Source organism: Periplaneta americana, chromosome 4 (genome assembly GCF_040183065.1).
Source record: "Periplaneta americana isolate PAMFEO1 chromosome 4, P.americana_PAMFEO1_priV1, whole genome shotgun sequence".
Taxonomy (NCBI): domain Eukaryota; kingdom Metazoa; phylum Arthropoda; class Insecta; order Blattodea; family Blattidae; genus Periplaneta; species Periplaneta americana.
In genome coordinates this window covers 163,616,414-163,641,196 of record NC_091120.1, presented here as the reverse complement: position 1 = coordinate 163,641,196, position 24,783 = coordinate 163,616,414, and the positions used below count along the sequence as shown (strand labels likewise).

The 24,783-nt window shown below is 36.1% G+C and overlaps 1 protein-coding gene across 2 annotated transcripts in view; it reads right to left on the bottom strand.

Annotated features, from left to right (window-relative positions):
- Positions 1–24,783, bottom strand: part of LOC138698379 (glutamate receptor ionotropic, kainate 2-like) — a 1,224,444-nt gene that overhangs the window by 8,000 nt on the left and 1,191,661 nt on the right. For both annotated transcript variants that reach the window (XM_069824251.1, XM_069824250.1), the window contains exons 13-16: positions 9,951–10,148; positions 9,556–9,781; positions 4,698–4,963; positions 2,130–2,324 (exon numbers count right to left, since the gene is read on the bottom strand). In XM_069824251.1, coding sequence (XP_069680352.1) covers positions 2,130–2,324; positions 4,698–4,963; positions 9,556–9,781; positions 9,951–10,148 — 885 coding nt within the window. The remainder of the gene's footprint in view (positions 1–2,129; positions 2,325–4,697; positions 4,964–9,555; positions 9,782–9,950; positions 10,149–24,783) is intronic.

The window sequence follows — 24,783 nt, the reverse complement described above, 5'->3', positions numbered from 1 at the left end:
ATGGGTTCCTAAAAATCCACGTTTTCACTTTGACTTTGAATATGTCTAGTGACACTTCCTGTGCTTCCTGTGGTAACATGTTGAACATCCTGCAGCCCAACATGGACTACTTTCAATGGATGTAAGTAAAGTTGAAGAGCGGTCATACGCGAATATTGCAGTTCTTCATGGCAGAAATGCTCGTCAGTGTCATAATAGTAGGTTCCAAATCTGGGGAATCGTGTAGGACTATTTTAAAAAATTACAAATAATGTCCATGACTTGTCAGTACAGGTATATTTTTTCATTAATAATCTTCCTCGTACGTAATAGTGAAAACTTTGTAACTAATTCAGCAGTTCATAGCATAAATACGCGTCAAAAAATTGACTTTCATACTCCATCAGCAAGTCTATCGTGCTATCAAAAAGGAAGTGTGTTATATGGCAGTAAAAATTTTTAATAGCCTCCCTATGGATATAAAAAATGAAATTCAAAACATAAGATTATTTAAGACCAAATTAAAGAAGTACGGTACCTAATTTCTCATGTCTTATATTCTGTAGGTGAATTCATGACATTCAACAACGCTTCATGAAATTGATACTAAAACTTTGTGTTGTACTAGACTAGACGGCAGTTCAGAAGGCGGTTGGCTGCTATATGCACTGTAGCGTTTCTGGTATGTGACGTCACAAGCTTGTACAGTAGAACCAATCAGAATCAGTCTATAATAAGCACTTACCGAGTTCGTTTGTTCACGTGCGAGTGTTTCAATACATTGAATAAGTAAAACTAACATTTACTCTGTGTATGTAAGGTAAATAAATGGAAGAAGAGACTGTAAAAAGACAAGTATTACACGAGCAGGCGCGGAAATAGTGTTTAAGGTGTATATTTATTTTAAAAACGTTGACGAGCAGAACGCTGCTGGCCATCTTGATGCTGGCAGCAACGTTGCCAACATGCAAGAAACGACTGCAGAAGCATGTGGTGTGGGATTGAGAACCGTGCAAAGAATATTGTTAGCGAGGGAAAGAGGGTTTGTTTGGTGTCATGCTTACTGTAATCAATGGCTAAGGTCATTACTGCCTTTTGATAATTTAAATTCTCTCCTGCGCTATTTGTATTGCACGTGCTCGTGAAGTACGATGTGGCAATGTTGTACGCTGCTTTGCTCTCTCTATCTGTCTCTCTCGACGCAAACGCTAGCAGACAACCGCCTTCCAAATTGCCGTCGACTCTAGTAGACTATATTGTAAACCTCTTCTCTATAATATTTCAACTAGACTGTGACTATAAATTAAGACTTTATAATACTAATCAAGATTTTTTTTTTTCTTTTGACTTGTTCCATATTCTAGCTGTAAAGCAGTGTACGAATACCATGGAATGTTAATAAATACAATACAATACAGAGAAATTATAGAGAGGAGACACTGGTAAGTATTCTGCAATTTAAATGTCATTTAACTTTTACGTTGAATGAATATCAGTAATGTTGAAATTAATAAACATGGAGTAAACTTTCAATATTTTCTTTTTGTTTTTACCTCCAGATGTTTGAAAACACTTCTATTTTCTTCTGCCATGTGTACTCTTATATACAATCATTGTGGTATTTTTCTCTCAGGGAATAGAAAGTTTTTATGATCGTATTTTGTTTCTATGAAGCTATCATTCAGTTTTGAGGTCAACATGAAAGCAAGGATCACGTAAACGAATGAGATAGGTTCATTGCCAGGAAATAGCATGGGAAAAAATGTGCTACTCTGTTTATATAGAATTTGATATCTAGACAGAACAGAAAAAGAAAGAATACAAAGCACATGTTGAAGTACAAACCACAAGAGAGAAGAAACTTCGGTAGCTCACAAAAGAGGTGGCAAGATAAGTCAGAACAGGAGACACCGGTACTACAAAACCTTGAAGTGGGGAGAAAAAATGGTGTAAACTTACTGACCTTCCTTTCAGTACCTAGTCTGCATCTTTGTGTGAATATTTGCTAATAGTTCAGAAGTTTCCTACTCGCACTCTCTCTAGCTCTTGTGAATACAGTCATAGTGCAGAATTTCCCATCAGTCACAGAATTGAATGCTATAACCATATGGAAAATAGTGATGTTATGAAGAAGCAGACTGCAATCTCACCTGTGAACGAAGTCCGTTGGTAGGGGGATGTGGCGGCAGTTCTAGAGCTGCAGGCACGTACGTTGTGCCAGGAATGCACTTTGAGCACTGTCTCTTAAGGGCTGGACGCTGACGTGAGCCTCGGCATCGCAGTGCAAAGCACAGCTCTTCTGTCATCTCGGCACACAGAGACTGGTGTGGTGCTGGCACTGCCCTCTGAAATAACAAAATCCCTCCAATAAAAAATGTACCATTATATCTATCCAGTGGCATATGCAGGATTTTGTCAAGGAGGGAGGGGTCATTATTAAAATTGTTTACAATGTACTTTATCGGTATTTTAAACTTTGTATGCTGCTGCTGCCGCTGCCGCTGCTGCTGCCGCCGCCGCCGCCGCCGCCGCCGCCGCCACCACCACCACCACCACCACCACCACCACCACCACCACCACCACCACCACTACTACTACTATGCTACGGTATATTTATTATTATACTATATTCTAATAAAATATATTCATGAATATCATTATAAAGTATTTGAAACGTAATTTTTTCACAGCCATCCAGTTTTTAACAAATCTTAACTTCTGTTTAATTTTATACACTGACTGACAAAAAAAATCACGCACCAAGAAGGAGTTGTCATTTTGCTGCAAACCTCGGCATACAGTTACACCTCAGAGAGATTGTCAAATGATTAGCATGGTAACGTAATTTGTTGAATGGTGTTGCCACCAGAGATCGTGAACCTGCTGTTATTCGTGGCCTATAAAAGGGCTTGCACAGGCTACTCGAACGTAGTGGACTGTTGTTTCCAGTTGCATAAATGTCGTCTATCATTCGACATGCCTCTACGACGCAATCGAAGAGACTTCACCCAGTTAACGGAGTTTGAGGGGGGGCGCATTATTGGAATGCGCGAGGCTGGATGGTCGTATTGGCGAAACACCAGCCACCTACGCCGTTCTGACCACACTGTTAGGACGTGTTGGGATCAGTGGATGCGTGAGGGCACGCACACATGGTGACGGCTCAGGATGCCCTCGACTGACTGCCAGAAGAGAAGATAGTCGAATCCTCTGACAAGCCCGAACAGATTCAATTGTTTCGTCACCTGCCATCCTGAGACAGATAGCCCGTCATTACAGGCCCCTGTGTCTGCCCGAACCATTTCCAGGCACTAGGCTAAAGGAAATTTGGTCTCACGGCGCCCATTACGTGTCCTGCCATTGACACCCATCCACCGTCGCCTCTGTTTGCAGTGGTGTCATGAGTGACAAACCTGGACTGCTGAAGACTGGAACCGGGTTGTCTTTAGTGACGAATCCAGGTTCTCTTTGAGCTCTGACGACGGTCGTTTTCGTGTCTGGAGACCTCGTGGTGCACGCCTCAATCCTACATTTCCTGTGGCACGACACACCGCAGCCACTGCTAGCGTGCTGGTCTGGGGGGGTCATCACGTATGACAGTCGGTCACTCCTAGTAATGATACGAGGGTCAATAACAGCGCAGCAATATGTGCAGGACATCCTTCAGCCACATGTGTTGCCACTCATGGCAGGATTTCCAGGAGGTCTTTTCCAGCAGGATAATGCTTGGCCGCACACAGCAAGGATGTCACGGAATGCCTCCGCAACGTTTTCACACTTCCATGGCCTGCATGATCGCCAGAGTTGTCACCAATCGAACATGTCTGGGATCACCTGGGACGCCAACTTCAGCGACCTAGGAGTTTACAAGATATAGAGAACCAGTTACAGCAAATATGGACAGATATGCCATACCATACGAAATCTGTATGCCTCCATACCCGCCTGTATTACAGCTTGCATCCAAACTAGAGGTGGACAAACAGGGTACTAGAGCCTCAATTCAGGTGGTCAGTTTTCAGCAATAAAATTATTATTTTGCTCTAATATTGTAATTATTTACATACATCAATTTTACGATCATCCACATCAGGTTTCATGCAATTCCCATAACTCCTTCTTGGTGCGTGATTTTTTTGTCAGTCAGTGTATAATAAAAGATGCTTACCAGTATGTCATTATGACACTTATACAATTGTTATCATAGGTTAAGAGTGTTTCAGAATAACGTGCTTAGGAAAATATTTGGGGCTATGAGGGATGAAGTTACAGGAGACTGGAGAAAGTTACGCAACACATAACTGCACGCATTGTATTCTTCACCTGGCATAATTAGAAACATTAAATCAGACATTTGAGATGGGCAGGGCATGTAGCACGTATGGGCGAATCCAGAAATGCATATAGAGTGTTAGTTGGGAGGCCGGAGGGAAAAAGACCTTTGGGGAGGCTGAGACGTAGATGGGAAGATAATATTAAAATGGATTTGAGGGAGGTGGGATATGATGATAGAGACTGGATTAATCTTGCTCAGGATAGGGACCAATGGCAGGCTTATGTGAGGGCGGCAATGAACCTCCAGGTTCCTTAAAAGCCTGTAAATAAGTAGGACATTTGTTTTCTCGTAAGAAAATTACTTCATTTTCAAAATTGATAATCTCCCATTCATCACCCAGTAATTTTCAGTCCATCCTATCATGATGGGGAATCATACGCACCATCTCGGCTTGAGTGTTGCGCTTGGAGTTGTAGCAGAATTCAAAGATGGCGACAATGACTGCAACAGCTAATCCACATAGCAGCACCACAAAGACTCCGCCAATATTGTCGACGCCCAGCGCATTGGCCTTGCTTTCCTTTCCTTTCTCATTGCGTGTGCATGTGTCACCTGGGTTCTTCCACCATTTATCATACAACATCTGAATCTCTCCCCTTTCCTGCAGCTCCAGGATGGCCAACGAGATTTTGTCACGCCAAGGAGATCCTGAAACAACCATAGTCCAGTAATGATGCAGATTGGAGAAGACAACATAGAAAAATTAATGTTATATCGGATGAATAAATTGTACAGAAACTTCAAAACAGCGACTCAGCTCTGGGCCAAACCACTCTCAGACTCTGGCTACCAGTGGCGGCTGGTAATTGAAAAATTCAGTGGTTTACTTTTATAAAATCAGTAATTGTATTACAGGTTCCATCCTGCCAGAATTATACCTTTATTGCATAAATATGTTAGGGGAATAACACAATATAGATCATTCGGAAGTAAAAACATAATTTTACAAGAATAATATTTATGTTAAATAAAAAACCATTCTCCACACCTGTGGACCGCGAAACCAGATGGCCCGGGTTCAATTCCCTGTCAGGGCAAGTTACCTGGTTGAGGTTATTTCCGGGGTTTTCCCTCAATCCTATATGAGCAAATGCTGGATAACTTTTGGTGCTGGACCCCGGACTCATTTCACCGACATTATCACCTTCATCGCATTCAGACGTTAAATAACCTAAGATGTTGATAAAGCGTCATAAAATAAACTACTAAAATAGAAAAAGTAAAAAAATACATTCTCAAAACGAGAAAATATTTAAAAGAATGTAGCAGAATAATACGGCAATCTACTTAAAAAAAAAAAAAAAAACAAAATAATTCATATATTTATCGAGAAAGCCTGCACGTTTTTCCTTGTTCCTTGTGAAGAACATGGGAAACAAAATAAAGATTTTCTTTTTCATACCCATACGACCACTGAAATTTTTCATATAGGCCTAAGTCTGGATTAAAATTTCTATTAAATGACTTCGTCTTCGTTTTAACACATTGTGAGTAACCTCAGTGGAGTAATGGTTGGCATGCCTGACTGTGAAACGAGCAGGCCAGGGTTCAAATCCTGGTTGGCGAAAGTTAACAGGTTGGGGCAAGTTACCTGGTTGGAGTTTCTTCAAAGGTTTTCCTTCAACCAGAAGAATTGTTGGGTAATTCTGAGCCTTCGACCTCGCACTCATTTCGCCATCACTTATTCACATATAATTATCATCAATACCATAGATCGGTTAAGTTCACAATGCAGCGTGCTGTATTTGTACAAGAGCACAATTTTTCGGCAACAAATATCATTCATACAACAGGAGTGGTAGCCACAACAAGCCTCAAACTCTTGTGCAAGCCTCTCCTTGGGCCCCTCTTCCGTTAATGGGGGGGAAGGGGAGGGGAGAAACACACATTGTGAAATTTCAAGACACGAACTTGGTCTGTTTCTTCCAAGTTGCGTGCTGGAAATAGTTGTTCTGATAAACACAGTTACAGTGTAGTCATCTTTATCAACTAAAATACAGAAGCCATCTTTATCTCGTACAACACAATAGTTAGCACTAATTATAATTAAATAATAATTAATAAATGTAAGTAAGTGAATACTTATGGAAATGAACCTCATACAACAGCAGTTACAATCATAAAGACTCGGAATTGAAAAGAAAATACTTTAAATAAGATGGGAGATGCTCACACCCATAGGCGCCGATTTGGTGAGGGGTGGCAAGGCACTTTTTGCCATTTTCAACTTATAGAGTAATGGACGTCGCTCCCCAGTAAAATTAATAGGGGCCTCCTCTCCAAATAATTCGAAGAGACATTCCGTCATATGGGGCAACTTTAGTCCTTTCGGTATAACCTTGGCCCAAACAAAATATAAGTTTTGAATTTTTATATCTACATATACCGGTAACCTTAAAGAGCCAACCCCTGCTGGTTACTCAGACAACATATTATTGGTCATATGCAGTGCAGATTAATCCAGTCCCTAGTATCATATCCCACCTCCCTCAAATCAATTTTGATATTATCCTCCTATCTACGTCTTGGCCTCCCCAAAAGTCTTTTTCCCTCAGGTCTTCCAACTAACACTCTATATGTATTTCTGGATTCGCCCATATGTGCTACATGCCCTGCCTATCTCAAACGTCTGGATTTAATGTTTCTAAATATGTCAAATGAATATAATGCTTGCAGTTCTGCGTTGTGTAACTTTCTCCATTCTCCTGCAACTTCATCCCTCTTAGATCCAAATATTTTCCTAAGCACCTTATTCGCAAATATTATTAACCTCTGTTCCTCTCTCAAAGTGAGAGTCCAAGTTTCACAACCATACAGAAGAACCAGTAATATAACTATTTTATAAATTCTAACTTTCAGTTTTTTGATAGCAGACTGGATGACAAACACTTCTGCGTTTAATTTCCTCCTGAGTATCATTTATATTTGTTACTGTTGCTCCAAGATATATGAATTTTCCACCTTTTCAAATAATAAATCTCCAATTTTTATATTTCCATTTCGTACTATGTTCTGGTCACAAGACATAACCATATCGTTGGTTTCTTAGTAGAAGTGATCTAGTCCAAAATGTAAAATTGTTGGGAAAAGGCATTTAAAGGTTTAATGATCCATCCAAAAATAACTGTACTTCTTTAGACGTTAGTAATTAGTTATTTTGAAAGTAAATGTGCTATATTATTAGTTTTTAATATCAAATTATGTCTTAAATTTTCCTAATGCTTGAAATCCTTCTATGTGACTTGGTCACTTTTATCGAGAAACCGACGATATATCTATTTTGTCTTTTCGAGAATTTGAAGAATATGAGAAAAAGGCTCAGGAAATTAGTCAAATGAGTATGTCCAAGAGAGTACACGCCTGAGAATAAAAAATGTTAGGCGTAATCCTCTAGAACAGTCTTTTTCAACTGGTGTATCACGGCACAAAAGTGTGCCAGGAATGATCTATTGGTGTGCCTCGAGAAAATGAAAATAGTGAAGATTATCGTAGCAAAAATTGGAAAAATAAAAGTGCAAACAGTAGTAAAAAAGTGAGTCTACAAGAGTTAACTTTCAGCGAACGGTGCACAAGTCAATATTCAGTAAACACAGTGCGGATGTGAGAATGGCAGAGAAGAGAATGACTGTTGCGCAGCTAGAGTTGCTAGATCAGTAGTTAGAATATTGTACCAGTCTTAACAAATTTCATATTTTACTCTTATTTATGAAAAAAATATTGTACATTAAATATCTCGGCAAAACATGTAATAAGATTGTATGTTTTCATATTTCCTAAATAACAAATTAAGAAAACATATATAATACCACAATATCACACTAATATTACATTGTAATAATTTTCTATCATTAAATTTTACATTTATACCATAAACTTCAAATAAAAATACAAAAAAGTGTTATTTCTATTTGTGAATGTGTATTTTGCTTTGGTGCTTCTCATCCTTTCTTTGGCCTTTCACTAACATTCCCCCCCCCCCCCCCCCATGTTGAATAAAAAATAATGCATATAACATTGCTTCTGGCCTAAATCTCTGGTTTTGAGACACACACAGGACCGTGAAATCACAGCATTTGCAATACTAATTTAGTACAGCACAAATGTTCTCTTTGTTTCTACATTCACTGACAGATATTGGTCACATACCAGAGACATGTACACTCAAATATTAGGAATAGTAAGCATATGTGGACAATTGATAGGTCATCATTGTAAGTTTGCTAGCACATTAACTCTTAATAAGGTGCGCGACGATCTTTTCCTCACCTTTTTTCTTTGACTCTGACAACATTGTTTAAAGCAGAATTGGAATATATCAGTCCCCTAACTGCCCATTGTGCAACTCAAACCAAGAAATGGATTCGGAACACCTCAAAATCTGTGCTTCAGTGGCTGACCATGATAATATCTTTGAAAAATATTGGAGTGCAAGAGGTCAAATGACTTTATTGTCAAATGCTTGGCATTAGAAAACAACAACAACACTTCTGGTTCCTTCTCGAAGGAAGTCATACTATAAATTTTCTTGCCCGAAAATGTATTCTCTGTCAGGTTTAAACCAAAGGTAGGTATCAGCGTATTCCGAATCTCACCAGACTGGTGGACAACAATGACGTCACGCTGCAGCGAAATAGGAACAAAACTGCTGGAAGGATTGATGGTTGTCATGGCGACTGTACAAGTTGTTGTCTGTGCTATGCTAGCAAAATTTTGCGAAATTTCCTTACTGCCATCTCGTTTAAAGAAAAGAGAGCATAAACAATTTATTTCTTGAACCGGTAGTAATAACTGGTCCGTTGACATGTTCGCTCATAAGCCATTAACATATTGTTTTTATGTTGTGCTCATTACAAACAATATAGCAGAACACATCGCCATGACACAACAGTGCACTATGTTATTCGTCTGCTAATTCCCGCCCTATACAAGAACAATCAGATTCACTGATGGCGGCTGATGGAGACTGCCACCACCTCTGCAAGCTGATGGCACCAGTGGAGCATCAGTCACGCCATCGGTGAAATTCGGAACACCGTGATGCCATCAGATTCCTCAGCGCTGAGATTCGGAATACGCTCTATGATACCCTTTCAAGAAGAATGGAATGAGAGGATTACAAAGAAATAGTGAAATGAAACTGGATTTCATACTGGTAATGGTAATTGTGTAATAGTTCAGTTTGATCTCTCTGTGCTGATATGATCCAAAAGTATGAATGTTGTTTTAGTTTGTTGACTTACCCATGGGAGTAGCAATGCCATAGCCCTTTGAATCCAGAAGTCCACCAATTTGCGTGAGGTTGCAATCCCGTTGTACAATGTAATCCAGCATTGTCGACTCCATGAGGAACGCATAGTTTCCTTCTAGAACTCTCTGAATTCCTTCCTCATATGTGGAGACAAACACAGAGGGCTTCTTGTTCTCCATGAATCGCCACATCTTCTTATATGTCTCTATCATCGAATCCTGTAATCACAATATTACATTTAATCACTCAATCTTGGTGCACAACTGGCCAATTATTTAACTAGATTTCTCGCAGTGGCAACATCAGTATTTTGAATTCTTTGTAAGTGGTATTTGGAGAGCAAAACATAGGCAAGGTAGGTAACTTTTAGTTATTTGTTCATCTTACCCTAAAGAAAGTCATAGTAGATCCACTATCAAGTGTCCCATATGCTATTTCAGTTTGACCTGCCAAGTCTTCTGCATTCTCGATGGGCGTGATCATTCTCTCAACTGTTAGGAATGCAGCAAGATTGGCTGTGTATGACGAGATGATGATAAGTGTGAAGAACCACCAGATGCCACCTACGATGCGTGTCGAAGTTGCCTAACAATATTAAGCAGTCAACATTGAAATAAAATATTTAGTACTGGTAATTAGTACTAAATAAAATACAATATAAATAACAACGAACTTATAATCTGAAGTATTCATTCTTGAGAACATTCTAACACCACACTAGGCGGCATTTCGGAAGGCGGTCAGCTGCTATATGCTCCCTAGCATTTCTGGCATGTGACGTCACAAGCTTATACAGTAGAACCAATCGGAATCAGTCTGTAACTAGTACTTTCCGAGTTCGTTTGTTCACGTGTGAGTGTTTCAATATATTGAATAAGTAAAACTGACTTTACTATGTGTGTGTAAGATAAATAAATGGAAAAAAAAGATTGTAAAAAGACAAGTATTGCACAGGCAGGCGAGGAAAATAGTGTTTAAAGTGTATAATTATTTTAAAAATGTTGACGAGCAGAACGCTGCCGGCCATCTTGATGCTGGCTGCAATGTTGCCAAAGCGTAAGAAACAACTGCAGAAGCATGTGGTGTGGGATTGAGAACCGTGCAAAGAATATTGTTAGTGAAGGAAAGAGGGTTTGTTTGATGTCATGCTTACAGTAATCAACGGCTAAGGTCATTATTGTCTTTTGATAATTTAAATTCTCTCCTGCGCTATTTGTATTGCAGTAAGATGTGACAATGTTGTACACTGCCTTGCTCTCTCTATCTGTCTCTCTCGACGCAAATGCTAGCAGACTACCGCCTTCCGAATTGCCGTCGACTCTAATAAGATAAAATTATACAAATTATTAACTGTAGTCGTTGAACTTCATGTTTGTTAGGAATTTCAGCATGAACACTTTTCACGAGAATGTAGCCTAGTTTAATAAACATCTCTGCAATTTAACTATCACTGTGCCTACCCGAAGGCAGACAAATTACTTAGGTATCCCTTTAAATTCTGTAAGATTGTTTTCAAATATTCGTTGAGAGTATAAATAAAAAAAAAAAAAATGTAATGTATGTGTTTACTAATATCAAGTACTCGTAGTAGTATTCACTTGAATTTTTCTTAAATAATTATACTGAATGAGTGAAAAGTATGAGACGTTGCTTATAAAATATGTTGTTTGGTGAGAAAAGCAACTTGTCTATAATTATCATCCATAATATTAGATGTGATTAAAAAATGTGGGGATGTGATCAAAAATTGTAAGTAAAGTGGAGCTGTGAAAGATCGAGAAGTAAGTCTATAGGAGAGAGAGGAAGTGTATAATCAGATATGTAGAGATAAAATATAAGTATTTATAGGAAGTGAGAATAGTGAGAAAGAATTAGGTGTAAGTGGAATAGTGAGAAAGTGAAAGTGAGCGCAAATAGGAAAGGGTGAAAATAATAGTGAAAAAGGGTTAAGAGACGTGAACAAGTGACAGCATAAAATTAGTACTAGCATTTGAACATTGGAACAGTAAATGAATATAAGAGGAAGATAGGAGAAAAGGTCAAAGAACAAATAGGACAAATAATACAATATGATAATTTATAGAAACAAGTGAAATTGAGATTTTAGTGAATATTAGTTAGAGAGAGGAAAGTAGTACCGGTATATAATATTATATATATTAGGACTAATGAACAAATAGAGAATAGCAAATGAAATGTAGGAGAAATATTGAAGGGGAGATTAGACCGAGGATTAAAAAGGTACATAGTGTAAATTGGAATATTTGTGTAGACGTGTACTGCTAATAATGTGTCAATGGTGACACCAGATACAGAGAAATGTGAGGTACATCATTACATGTAAAGAAGTGCTGTGATGAAATATATCATATATCATATCATCCATAATTGCTGATAATTTTTATTTCATTTTCAATACTGGTAGGTCTACTGGTACCATATTTGAGAATTAATTGTGGAATCACTAGAAAAAGAGTAAATATTTCTGGCATATCTAGCTAGCTAAGTAGTTGGAATAACTTTCAGTTTTTTAGTTACTATACCAATATCTAATAATTGAAGACTTCCCTCGAATAAGGGTGTAACAACAAATCTATAATGCACGTTCCAGGAGGAAAGAAAATAATTTCAGGGACATATTTAATTTATTGTTATAAATGAATCCTTCAAAATTACTTTTTCCACCGAAATCACATATTTCATAAATTTGATGTTACACCTTTTTTCGAAGGAGGTCTTCAATTATTTTATACAAAATTCTTTAAGAAAAGCTTTAAATATGGTACCAATAAATCAACTGTTAAGAAACACATAATCATAGGTAAAAATATGTAAAAATGTGAGAAAGAGCTGTATTTGAAAGGCATATTTTAAGGGAAGTTTAGAGCCATAAATAAATAGTAAAAGCTCTTTTATTGTATAGCCCACTATATATATATATATATATATATATATATATATATATATAATATAATATCGACAAAAATAACTAATTTTATACAGTAATATGAAAAAAAAATGAAATAAAATAAAATAAATACAAACAAATGAGAGACATATGGAAAAGAAATACACACACAATATTTGGATTTCACGGGATCATTTACCTTGGGGGGGGGGACAATGAATTTCAACACTCATCTGATAACAATGAAATCATGTGATAGTTAAACTAAAACAACAAACATTAACTGTGTAAACGTGAAAACTAAAAGTGAAGACTTTAACAAAATAAACATATTTAATCATGTTGAACAATTTTGGGAAAAATTTCTTTAATTTTCTTTTGGAAGACTTTGTGTTATATAGGTCTTACAAAGTGTGCAACAGTAGTTATGATTTGTCTAATCTTTAGGTTGCTACACTACATAATAATGGACATAGGAATTATAGGTTGTGCATTCTAAAATAGAAGACATGGAATTTTACTTGAATATGAAGATGTTCAATTATATAATCAACTTCTTAATGTTATAAAATATTTTACATTAAAAATAAGAATGACGACGTCATAATAAATTATTAGTAAATCTAGTCTTTCAGGTGAAGCTCCCTGTAAAGCAGATTTAAATAATTTCAAGGGAAAAAATTGTTCCGGGGCCAGGTATCGATCCAGGGACCTCTGGTTGAACGTACCAGCGCTCTACCACTGAGCTACCGTTGTATTTGAAAGGTAGCTCAGTGGTAGAGCGCTGGTACGTTCAAACAGAGGTCCCGGGATCGATACCCGGCCCCGGAACAATTTTTCCCTTGAAATTATTCAAATTATTAGTAATTATTCACGAGTTTGAATTCTACAGTACAAAATAATGAAAGATTGTTATTCTTTCTTAAAACGTAACAACTTCATTATTTTCTAATGAAAAAGGTTCCCCTACCTTTTCGTACAAAGACTCTTAAATTGTAAATATTATAATAAAGAATATTGTCCATCTTCTTACGCAGTTTTATAATGTAAGAAGTTGACAATATAATTGGAGACTAACTATTAAATCTGTGGTTATCTGAGATGAACTACAAGTGAATACCATTACAAACATTATGAACAAAGTGTTGTCTCTTCCGGATGGTTGAACTGTCCTGCAAATATCTGTAATTTCTCTGGTAACATATGAAGATCACAACAGTTGCAGCAGTTGAAAAATATATGAGAATTTATATATCAGCATTTCAATATAATTATGGTGATTGTCATAGTAAATTCTTTTATTCGCGAGCTTTGCAATTTAGAAGAAAGCAGTCTTCGACAGAAATTGAACAATGAACTACGAAAATTTGTTATCGATAAAAAATTACTTTTATTACAAAAAAAACTAGGTTATTTAATCTTGTTTGACATCAGATAGTGAATAAACGGCTGAATAAAAAATAAATTTCTTCTACATTTCAAACTGTTTTTACATAAAATATAACTTTTTGAATTTATATTTACCTATACAATTACTTCATTACTGAGTTTCTAGTTGTTAGTTTCTATGTTTTTCCTTTCAGTATTAACTTTAAATTAAATAAATGCATCACCTGAATATTTTTAAGAGAAAATATTTTTGTATTCAATAGTTGGAATTCAATAGTTGGGACTGCCAGGTTTCATATGAACATAAGATCCCAGCACATTTGCTCAGTATGAAAACTTGTAAGTATCTTAAAATATTTATTTTACGATACTTTTATATTATAGTAGTTTATACCGATACTTTTATATTATAGTAATTTATAGATTACTGTTGTTTAGTCAAATGTCCGAAGACAGGTCTGAACCTCACAAGTGATACCAGCATGGCAACATTTATGAGACAACTAGGCCAGGAGATAATGGGGTAGGGTGGCTAGATCCTTTCCCCCTCCATTGCATACATAGCCAATTAGCTACATATTCCAATAAACAAATTTCAGATGTATACAAACAATTGAGGCGGTAGCCGGAGAAGGTGCCCGTGGGTCTATAGGCCCTTTTTCGGAAGAATATTTAATTCGATTTTCCGTGTTAAAATCTACTTGCTTACATAGTTTCGTTTCATTATCTTGTAAACAGAGGGCAGGGTAGCTAATTGAATGAACCCATGCACTCTTGCGTAGTTGTGGAATGTAGCAAACATTAACACAGTCAGCTTGAGACAGGCACTGCAAGCAGTATAATTGTGTTGTGTGTAGCAGTTGTGATCTGTGTGTGATCTGAATTGTTTCAAAATGGAAAGAAATGAACATAAACGAAACAAGAAGAGACAGGACATGAAAATGAACTCAAAACGAGAAGACAGAAAAATGAATAAACAACATGATATTATGTATGTAACTTTGAAAAGTGCTATTGTTGAAGGTACGTTTTTGCATTCGTTACCTCTGCTGCCGGAAAGAATGTTTCTCCAAGTTCACTGCTGAACGGGAAGATCTCTTCGAAATATTTTACAGTGGGCAAACAAAGTTACTGCAGGATGCTACACGGCAGGCTTGTTATAAAAAAAAATCTATTAGTCGTAAATGTAACTTAAAATCCAAAAGTAAGTCGTGAAAATAGATGGACATATTCTCTGCGTCGAAGTAGTGTGTCATCAAATGATTTTGGGAATCTTCAAAATTTCTGCCAAAAGACTGAGAGCAATACAAGGGAAAATATTAAAATGTGAAACATTTTAGGAAAAAAGGGACTTTCGTGAAAACAGACCATATAAAATGAACAACAATATAATGGGATTTACTGCAGTCACACCTACAATCGATTCCACATAGCAAGATCCATTATTGTCTACTAACTCAAACCTAAATATCAAGATTCTCTTTGGGTTATTCTGTGATTATTACAAAGAAAAGATTGGTGAAATAACTGAATGTGAAGTACAAAACATATTTAAAATATTTCAAACAGTGGACTTGACAATATTATTGAAGGGAGCACAGTTGGATTGGGAGAAAACATCAATGAAGATGATTCTCAAAGTGAGTGTGAGTCCATCCAGGATGTGCACTAAAGTGTAAACTGCACTGAGTGTGAATACATCCTAGATTAATATTAAATAACCTGTAATATGTATTCTGTACCCAGTAGATATTCTTGATTCGTACGTATTCGGTACAATTTATAAAGTAACTGTGAGATATATGTAAGAAATATAATTTTACCAAAATGATTATGAACTTGTAAACCTCTGTAATGTGCTCCGTTCAATGCTGATATTAAATTTCTGCTAAAATATAATCATATTGAAAATATTTAGATAAAATAAACTTGTTCTCTGGAAAAAGGGCCTATAAAATGCTCCAATAAAATATATTCTTTTATTAACACTATTAAAGTCGGAATGTATTATTTAACTAAACCTTGTATAGAAATATTTTTGTAACAGTATGAAAATTGTTATTTTGATAAAAGTGCATCCAAATCGCAATGACACACAAATAAATCTTTCAATCATTATTTTCTCGAAACATGACTTTCGCTTATGAGCCCTTTTTCCAGCTACCGCCTCAATTGTTCTTTCTCTGACACATCAAGTGAGATGTACCGTCTCAAGAGGGCTAGAATTCTAGCCCTTTTCGATGTACTGCTTTATAATAGATGTACATGTCAGCCAGAATCTCAATCAGAGGTACTTTATAGTAAAAGAGAATAAAATTAGATTTTATACGCGAGTGAAAAATTTAGCATCCGAGGCATGATAATTTCCACAAGTGCATGAAATCTTTATACTCTCATGTGTTTATTATTTTATCCATTACTGGTATGGTGTCTAAATTTAATTTTAAATTGTACGACCTTTCTTTGTAATGTGTTGCTTGTGAAGAAGTTATAAAGGAATAAATGTAGGGATTTTATTGTTGCTAATGTGTTGATTGTCATGGAAAGAGTGATTTAAAAAATTTTAGTTCACTGCTGTGAATAAAGGCATTATTTAGGTTGCTAAGGACGGTGAAAGAAAGACCAGTTTAGATAGCAATAATGGATAAAAATAATAATTTTACTGTTTGTTCGAAGAATGTACTTTCACCAGTGATGAATAATTAAGTATTGTAGACATTTAGAGTAGGTAGGTACTGGTTATAAGCTATATGTTAACTGAAAATATAAATGCTTAGAAGGAACATAACATTAAAAATACGTACAGTTACCCTTAAAAAGAATGAGACGATTCTTGGTCGTCGGAAGTTAAAGTTCTACAGCGCGGTTCACCCGATATCGACGTAACGATATATAACATGAGAAATAGTACAAGAATTGTTACAAGGACCACAACAAGGACAAGGACCAGAATAAGGATCACGAAGAAGACTGCCATGTAAGGCCAGGATTTCACAACATAGCTCGAGTCACAAAATATCATTGCTTCACTGTACCGAATGGCAAATGCCTGCTAAGGGATCTACATTCTGGACTGCTGCTGTCACTGTCTTGTCTCGGTAGCTCATATAGTAGCGTGTTGGTTCCGCTGTATAACCGAAACGTCTCGTGTTCGATCCCGGGTAAAACTTTTTTTTTATTGAGGTTTAATTAATTTGTTCAGAGTTCCTCGACTGTCTAATTTGTCGAAAAATATGGAATAATTTATGCCCAATTTCTGGGTTTTACAAGTTGGCTGAACCTCGTCAAAAAAAAAAAAATAAAACTTACTTGGAAGTTAAAAGTATTCTTCCTCAAACAAAAATCATAAGAAACAAAAAGAGACCTGTTAACTTAAAATCTTGTCCACATGCCATCAGCTTCTAATACAGATCTAAGTCGATCCGGCATGGATGTCACGAGATTGTGAAATAAGTTCTGATCAACGGCGAGATCTTCCCAGGTGTCAACAACTTGATCCCACAATTCGTCTCGATTTCGAGGGCGTCGGTGGGCATAGGGACTATTCTTCTCTTTTTCAATTCCACCCATAAATTTTCGATGACATTCAAAACAGGTGACTTCGGAGGCCAATTAATGATTTCGATCTCGGGTCTCCTTTGAAACCATCTTTGAATGCTTGCAGCATAGTGCACGGGATGGCTATCCTGCTGGAAGAGCAATGTTCCTTCGGGAAAACGTTCTCGGGTGGAGGGAAGGAATATATTTTCCAGAATGTGCTCGTAAGTTCCCGCATTAAACTGGCCATAGATGCTTCTATAACGTCAGGTCCATTGTAAGACATCCACCCCCAACACGATATGCTAAAGCGCCCCGATCTTTCACGTCGGTGCACATAGCGCTGGTCATGTCGGAGACCATCCTCACGATAGACACGGACAGGACCTTCGTAATCACTCGAGATGGTTGTTTCGTCGGAGAAAATTACATTTCTCCAATCGAAATCCACTCGATTGGTAGCGAAGGCAAGACGGTCGACAGCTTGTGCTTCCCCCAATATTTCCATTTGCGCAGCCCTCCGGCTCCTAATACCGCTGTTCCTCAACCTGCTGATCACAGTCTGTGAAGAGCCGGGAAAGTTAGATACTGTTCTTATTTCGTTAGCAGTCAGAAAGGGGTCCTGTCGAACTGTCTCGAATAAGAGAGCATCCTCTTCCAATGAAGAAATCCGCGGACGCCCAGGAATAGGGCGATTTTCGACCTCCCCTAAATTTTGGTAACGATAATTCACCTCGCGGCTGTACCTCCAGGAACACCGACCAAACGGCCAGCAGATCTAGCCCCATATCCAGCCTCAACTAGAGCTATAACTCGCTGTCTCATGTCACGTCGGTTCGCCATTACGATGAGAAATGAGGGATGACGATAATACTTTAGTGTACACATAGACAATGACTATTTAACGTGATATAGAATTATTGAAATAAGAGGCATCTTGGATAGTAAGAGTTAATAAATCAACCCTAAATTAAATATCTAAATAACAGGATATAACGGGAAGTCCAACTGTTGCGAAACTAATCAAATTAAATCTAAGCTGAAGTAGCACAGCCATTGATAAATGTTTTGTACACAGAATTAGACTGAATTCCTATTCGACAGAACCTATAATCAATGGCTTGTCTGAACATGATAAACAAATCCTAAGTGTTTCCAATGTCACTGAACAATTTCAAAATATTAATTTAAAAACTAAGAAAGGATCGTAAATGTTGTATCTAATGATTATTTACATTTATGTCTACAAAATGAATCTTGGAAAAACGTATATGATACTGGTACTACTGATATTAAGAGTTAATGTATTGCATTTTTCACTTAATTTCATAATCACTTCAGTGGATTTTCTCCACTCAATGTTGTGAAAAAATTCAAAAGTAAAAACATGTAGATAACGCAGGGACTTAAAAATCTCATTTATTAAAAAGAAGAATCTATATGTAATGGGTTGGAATGTAATGATCCTCATGTTCTTAAATACTGCAAGGAGTACAGTGTAATTTATCAAAAATTATGAAAGAGGGAAATAGAATATATTTGAATAGAAAAGTACAACATTCAGATAATTCAATTAAATCTATTCGGAATATTATTAAATTTAAACTTGTAGATATCCTAAGAAAGAAAATATTTTTTCACTAAAACCAATGATTATAAAGTAGAGGATCCCAAATCTATTGCAAATTCTTTTAACGTATTATAGTATATAGTACAGAAATATTATTGACAACATAAACATTCAAGATTTTGCAAAAGATACTGCAATTGGTTACTTAACAGATGCATTTAATAATTAGTATTAATATATGTAATTAGTCAATAACTGCAACAGTGCTTTTCCATTCAATCATAACATGAATAAAATTGAATGCATACTAAATTAAACACTATTGCAAACACGTAGATAAAATAGTTAAAATTAACTGAAGGTGTGAGAATGAAATAATCTAAAGCCATACTTTTAACAAAAATTGTTTTGTGCGAGTGCATTTCTTACACATATGGGAAAGCTATTAATAAAATATTGTAATAATTACTCAACAAATTACATAGCCTAAGGACTCTAAACCTTTGTAAAAGTTTGTGTATTATTATATATATTTTTATAATTTCATTTTAATTGTTAGTTTTTAATATATATATATATATATATATATATATATATATATATATATGCATTTACATTGTATATGTGTGTGTATAAATGCATTCATTAGATTAACGTTTATAATATTATAACTTGTAATTTTGTATTGTTTGCGATCATTAACACTTAATCTCAGGACTTTGTAAAACTCTATTTCAACGTTACTTAGCTACCTCAACGTTATTTAGACAAAAAAAAATCTTTGTATAAACTAAAAATCGAACTCGCACTCTTCTACACAACACGCAGGAGTCTTACCGTCTGAGCTATTGCAACGACATGAAAGCTTTCCTTTCTGTGTGGAGTGTCGATCTAGTCATGAAGGTCCATTGTCGATTTAACTACACGATTTATGTATATATTTATCTTTAATTTACGTAATATTATCATATTTTTTGCAGTTTTTGAAGTGAATTTCAAAACGATGCTAGTAACAAACCAAATAGTCTGAATTTAAGTAACTCAATATTCATTATCTTGTGTATCAGTGCTCTGGTCTCCGATCATGCGCAGTGTCTCACATCTGAGACTTAGGAATATTCAATCGTCTCATCCTTTTTCAGGGAAACTGTACATTCCGATTTATGTATTAAACAATTTTATCAATTTTTTTTTCACCAATTAATGTTAATAATGCTCCTCTATTATTTCAAATTAAGAGTTTTAATTTTGGAGTGATATGTATTTTAGTTTAATTTCTTAAACGGGTTATTTACGTTAGGTACCGTACTAAACCTGTTTTCTCGAAAGATGGGACATGACAGTTAAGTGGTCGTACTTGGAACTACAACATTATTAGGTTGCCAATTTGGACGACCATGCGATCAGCTGATGCGAGTTACCAGCTGATATTAGATAGCTGACGCGAAGTTTTAAAAGAATGCAAGAATCGACTGAAAATGAAACACAAAACGTATTAATGGCTGACATTGTGTACAAAACAAAGGCGCCAAGAGAGCTATTGAGTACATACCACATGGAAATTGTAAATAATTGGTTAAATGGCGATCTTACTCATGTTAATTATTAACACGAGTAAGATCGCCATTTAATCAATTATTTATATTCAAGTGTTAAAAGTAGTGTACGAAAGATTCAAGATGGAAATTGTAAATTTGGCAACTCAATCATTGTTACCATAGCAATGGGCTTACCACATTATGTGATATTCAGTTATTTTTCCGATCACAGCGCTAATGTCGTGTCCCATCTTTAGAAAAAACAGGGTTCTTTACACTAAAGAAGTAAACATAGTTATTCTTTGGAATGTAGCCTGCACTGCGAGAGCAAGAAATAAAGCATACAAAAATCTACTGAACCATGACAGTCGTGAAACTTTATGTTTGCTACAACTAAATTTATCAATAAAAGTAAAGTAAATCCATGGCGCTACAGCCCTGAAGGGCCAAGTCCGACCAGCTGGCTGCTGGCCTCACGTTCACATGGCGAAGCAGAGGTGGACGACCATCCAACCAGAATAATGGAGGTATCGTGTGGTTAGCACGATGATCCCTCCTGCCGTTATAGCTGGTTTGCTGAACAGGATTTTTGCTACCTATCGTAGCTCCCCAAGTGCATCACGATGCTGGGTGCGCACCGGTCCCATACACTGGCCGAAATTTCATGAGAAAATTTCTTCCTCCATGAGGACTCGAACCAGCATACATTCCGTAATGCGAGTCCTAGGCAGCATGCATTAGACCACGATGCCACGGCACAGGACAAAACTTATCAATACATAATAAAAATGTAAAAACAAGTTCTATATTCTCTAATCTTTGGTTGATTCTCAAAAATGGTATAGTATCATTCACATATTGAATAGTAATGCATTTTATAAATATGCGAATGAAGAATAAAAGACAAGAATAGGTATCACATTATGTAAATTAAGTGAACTTTTGTAGAAGTAAAAAGTATTTCAGTGTTTTGACTTCTCCTTTATTTGTGGCAATATATATAGGGAAATAAATTTATAGAAACATGATAAACCTTTGAAGACTGTATTTTGAATCAAAGAATATTTCCAATGAAAATCACCATATATATTGTATAACATCCCCTGTTCTTTTTTTAAATTTTAGGCATAGACTTCCGTAAAAAAAAATGTGGCCTAATCCGGTAAAATAACAATGTATCAACAATCCGTTGACAATTTAAAACCGTGGATAAGGTTGTCCAAGTAACCCTTTGCAAATCTTTTTTAAAATAAGCACCCATTGGACAAAAAGACTCTATGCCTAACACTAGGAGAGAAATGGGTTCACTCAGAAACAACAAAAGAACAAGAAAGGTACATCAAACAGCATCACCCCATCATGCACAAGGAGATAGACGGATGCACCGTGAAATAGAAGACAGGCGCCGTGAACAGGTGCTTATTTTAACAAAGACATGCAAGGTCGTTGAGGGTTGCATTCAGCTAGCAGACTGCCCTTGTAGAAGCTTAAATCTCATCTATTTCTGTATGTGAGCCAGAAATTTAAATGAATGAATGAATGAATTAATTAATTAATTAATGTGAATTATGAAAATTTTATTGAATGAATGAAATTAAAAACCAATCAAGTTATTTTTCAAGGAATTTCAGAAAGTATTATGTGAAATTTTCTGTGTTAAGGATTAAACAAGACAATTTAAAAAAAAATTAAATATTACGTTTACATATATAGTGGGAAAATTTAAGGAATGATTAGTATTTTCTGATAGTCTATGATAAAACGAGTTAATTTTTGAGCTATATTTATTTTTAGTAGCTTTAGACCCTAGGTTATATCGCGACTGTCTGTAGTTTACTGTTCGACCAGATTGGTTGACATAGGGAATCGAACTTGGGACCTCCCAAATGCGAATCCAGTGCGTTACCACTGAACCACCTCGCTCGGTGATAAAATTTTCGTTTGATCCATTTAATTAATATACCCTAAGAAGTACTGTGTTAATATGTTTGCTTAGTAAGAACAATTTATTTCATAGCTGTAAAGTAGTATTAGTACCGGTACTGGTACTATTTTTTTAAATAGATTTGCAGGAATGTTAATTAAGGTGTTAGATTTACTAGTCATTTTTAAAAAAAAAGTATATAAAGAATTCAATCATCTTCCTTGATGCTTGAAGGTGAGTTAAACATTCCACGCCATTATATGTTGTATTTGAACTTGTAATTAAAACTGTGCAAAATAATGTAAAATACTTTAGGTACTGGTAATGATTTATATATGATTTAAATAATCTTCTACATTCTTAATAAATTCACGTTCTTTTAATTAAAAAAATTCGTCTGTGCTATATTATTTTATGCTGTAAGAATATTGTACCGTAATAGAAAGTATAAACTGTGACAGCATTTTAATTTTTCTTTATATTCTACATATGATGCACAAAAGAAATACCCTACGAGTCTCTTTTACTTAACATGAGCTTCGACTCGATTAAGTTGACTTTTATATAAGGAGAAGTAAACTGATAATTTTAATAATTGGTGTTTGTTGTAAATAAACGTAAAACCTCTACTCATGCCAATTGGGATTCAGAGTTTCTACAAGGGCAACTGACTATATTACAAACTATTTATCTAGGTAGAGGAACTTCCATATATCTATGGATTGGTGATTAAGGGGTTATTTTGTGAACTATGAGCATCCAAAGAAGGTTAAAGCCATGCTAGTTCTAAGGTGTAGGTGAAAGTATATGTTACGGGTGCTTATTTTAAGTCTGGTGAAATGTGGGAAGTTGGAATATCAACTTGGTGTAACTACAATATTACCTAATGTATACTGGCATAGCTATATTATAATGTAGTGTACAATATTTATCATAATGTTCAGGTTGTATATACTTCTGCAAGGAAAACAATATGAGTAAAATATGTTAGACATTTTCACAATTTAACCTGAAAACTTTGACTATATATTGTTCCAAAATGTGAATTTCACTTATGAATTATATTTTACAGAGTGTAAATGATGTAGGCCTATACCGCTAAACTTGTACAGATTGTAAAGTACAGTCCAATAAAAAATATATACCTTTTTTTTTTTAATTTCAATGGTTTGCCCATAAAAAAGTAGAAAGTAGACTTAGGCCTACTGTATTTCTACAAAAGTGAATACGGTAACAGTGAAGGGTTTATAAACTCATCTCAACAATATTATTTTAATGTACCAAAGTACATATGATATTTCCATGCAGATATTCTGCGTCATCATACGATGAAAGAGTAATGGAACGGAGAAAAATTCTCTCTGGCGCCGGGATTTGAACCCGGGTTTTCAGCTCTACATGCTGATGCTTTATCCACTAAGCCACACCGGATTCCACCCCAGCGTCAGACAGAATCGTCTCAGATTAAGTTCCAACTCTTGGGTTCCCTCTAGTGGCCGCCCTCTGCACTACGTCATAGATATCTATGAACATAGGACCGAAGTCCACACACATGTGCTGAGGCGCACTCGTTATGAGTGACTAGTTGGCTGGGATCTGACAGATATATGATATGCGTAAATCACTTCGTGATTTAAGACGGCGGTTAAGCACTCGCCATGTGGAAATGGTATGTTTGGCAACTTAACCGTTGTTACCATAGCAACAGACTTACCATGCTATGTGACATTCAGTTGTTTTTCCGATCGCAACGCTCCTGTCATGTCCCATCTTTCAAAAAAACAAGTGTAGTCACTCATAACGAGTGCACCTCAGCACATGTGTGGACTTCAGTCCTACGTTCATAGACATCTATGACGTAGTGCAGAGGGCGGCCACTAGAGGGAACCCAAGAGTTGGAACTTAAACTGAGACGATTCTGTCCGACGCCAGGGTGGGTATCCGGTGTGGCTTAGTGGATAAAGCATCAGCACGTAGAGCTGAAAACCCGGGTTCAAATCCCGGCGCCGGAGAGAATTTTTCTCCGTTCCATTACTCTTTCATCATCTCAACAAGGTGAAAGAATATGAACCAACAACCAACATGATTGACAGCATGAAACAACTCATTATCAGTATGTGAGGATAAGTTACTTGCAATAGGATGAAAAATATTAACAACGTTGGTGAATTTTTTGCTTATAAGCATTGTGAAGTTCACTTAGTTTATGAAGATCAAGTTGTGTCACAAGAGCAGCGCTTCAATTTTGTCTGCAAAATGTTTCTCTGTCTCAGCTTGCTGCATCTTCAATGTTTACCTAGACATCAAAATTAAAATGGAATTGTCTATCTGATCAGTAACTACAATCAATCCTA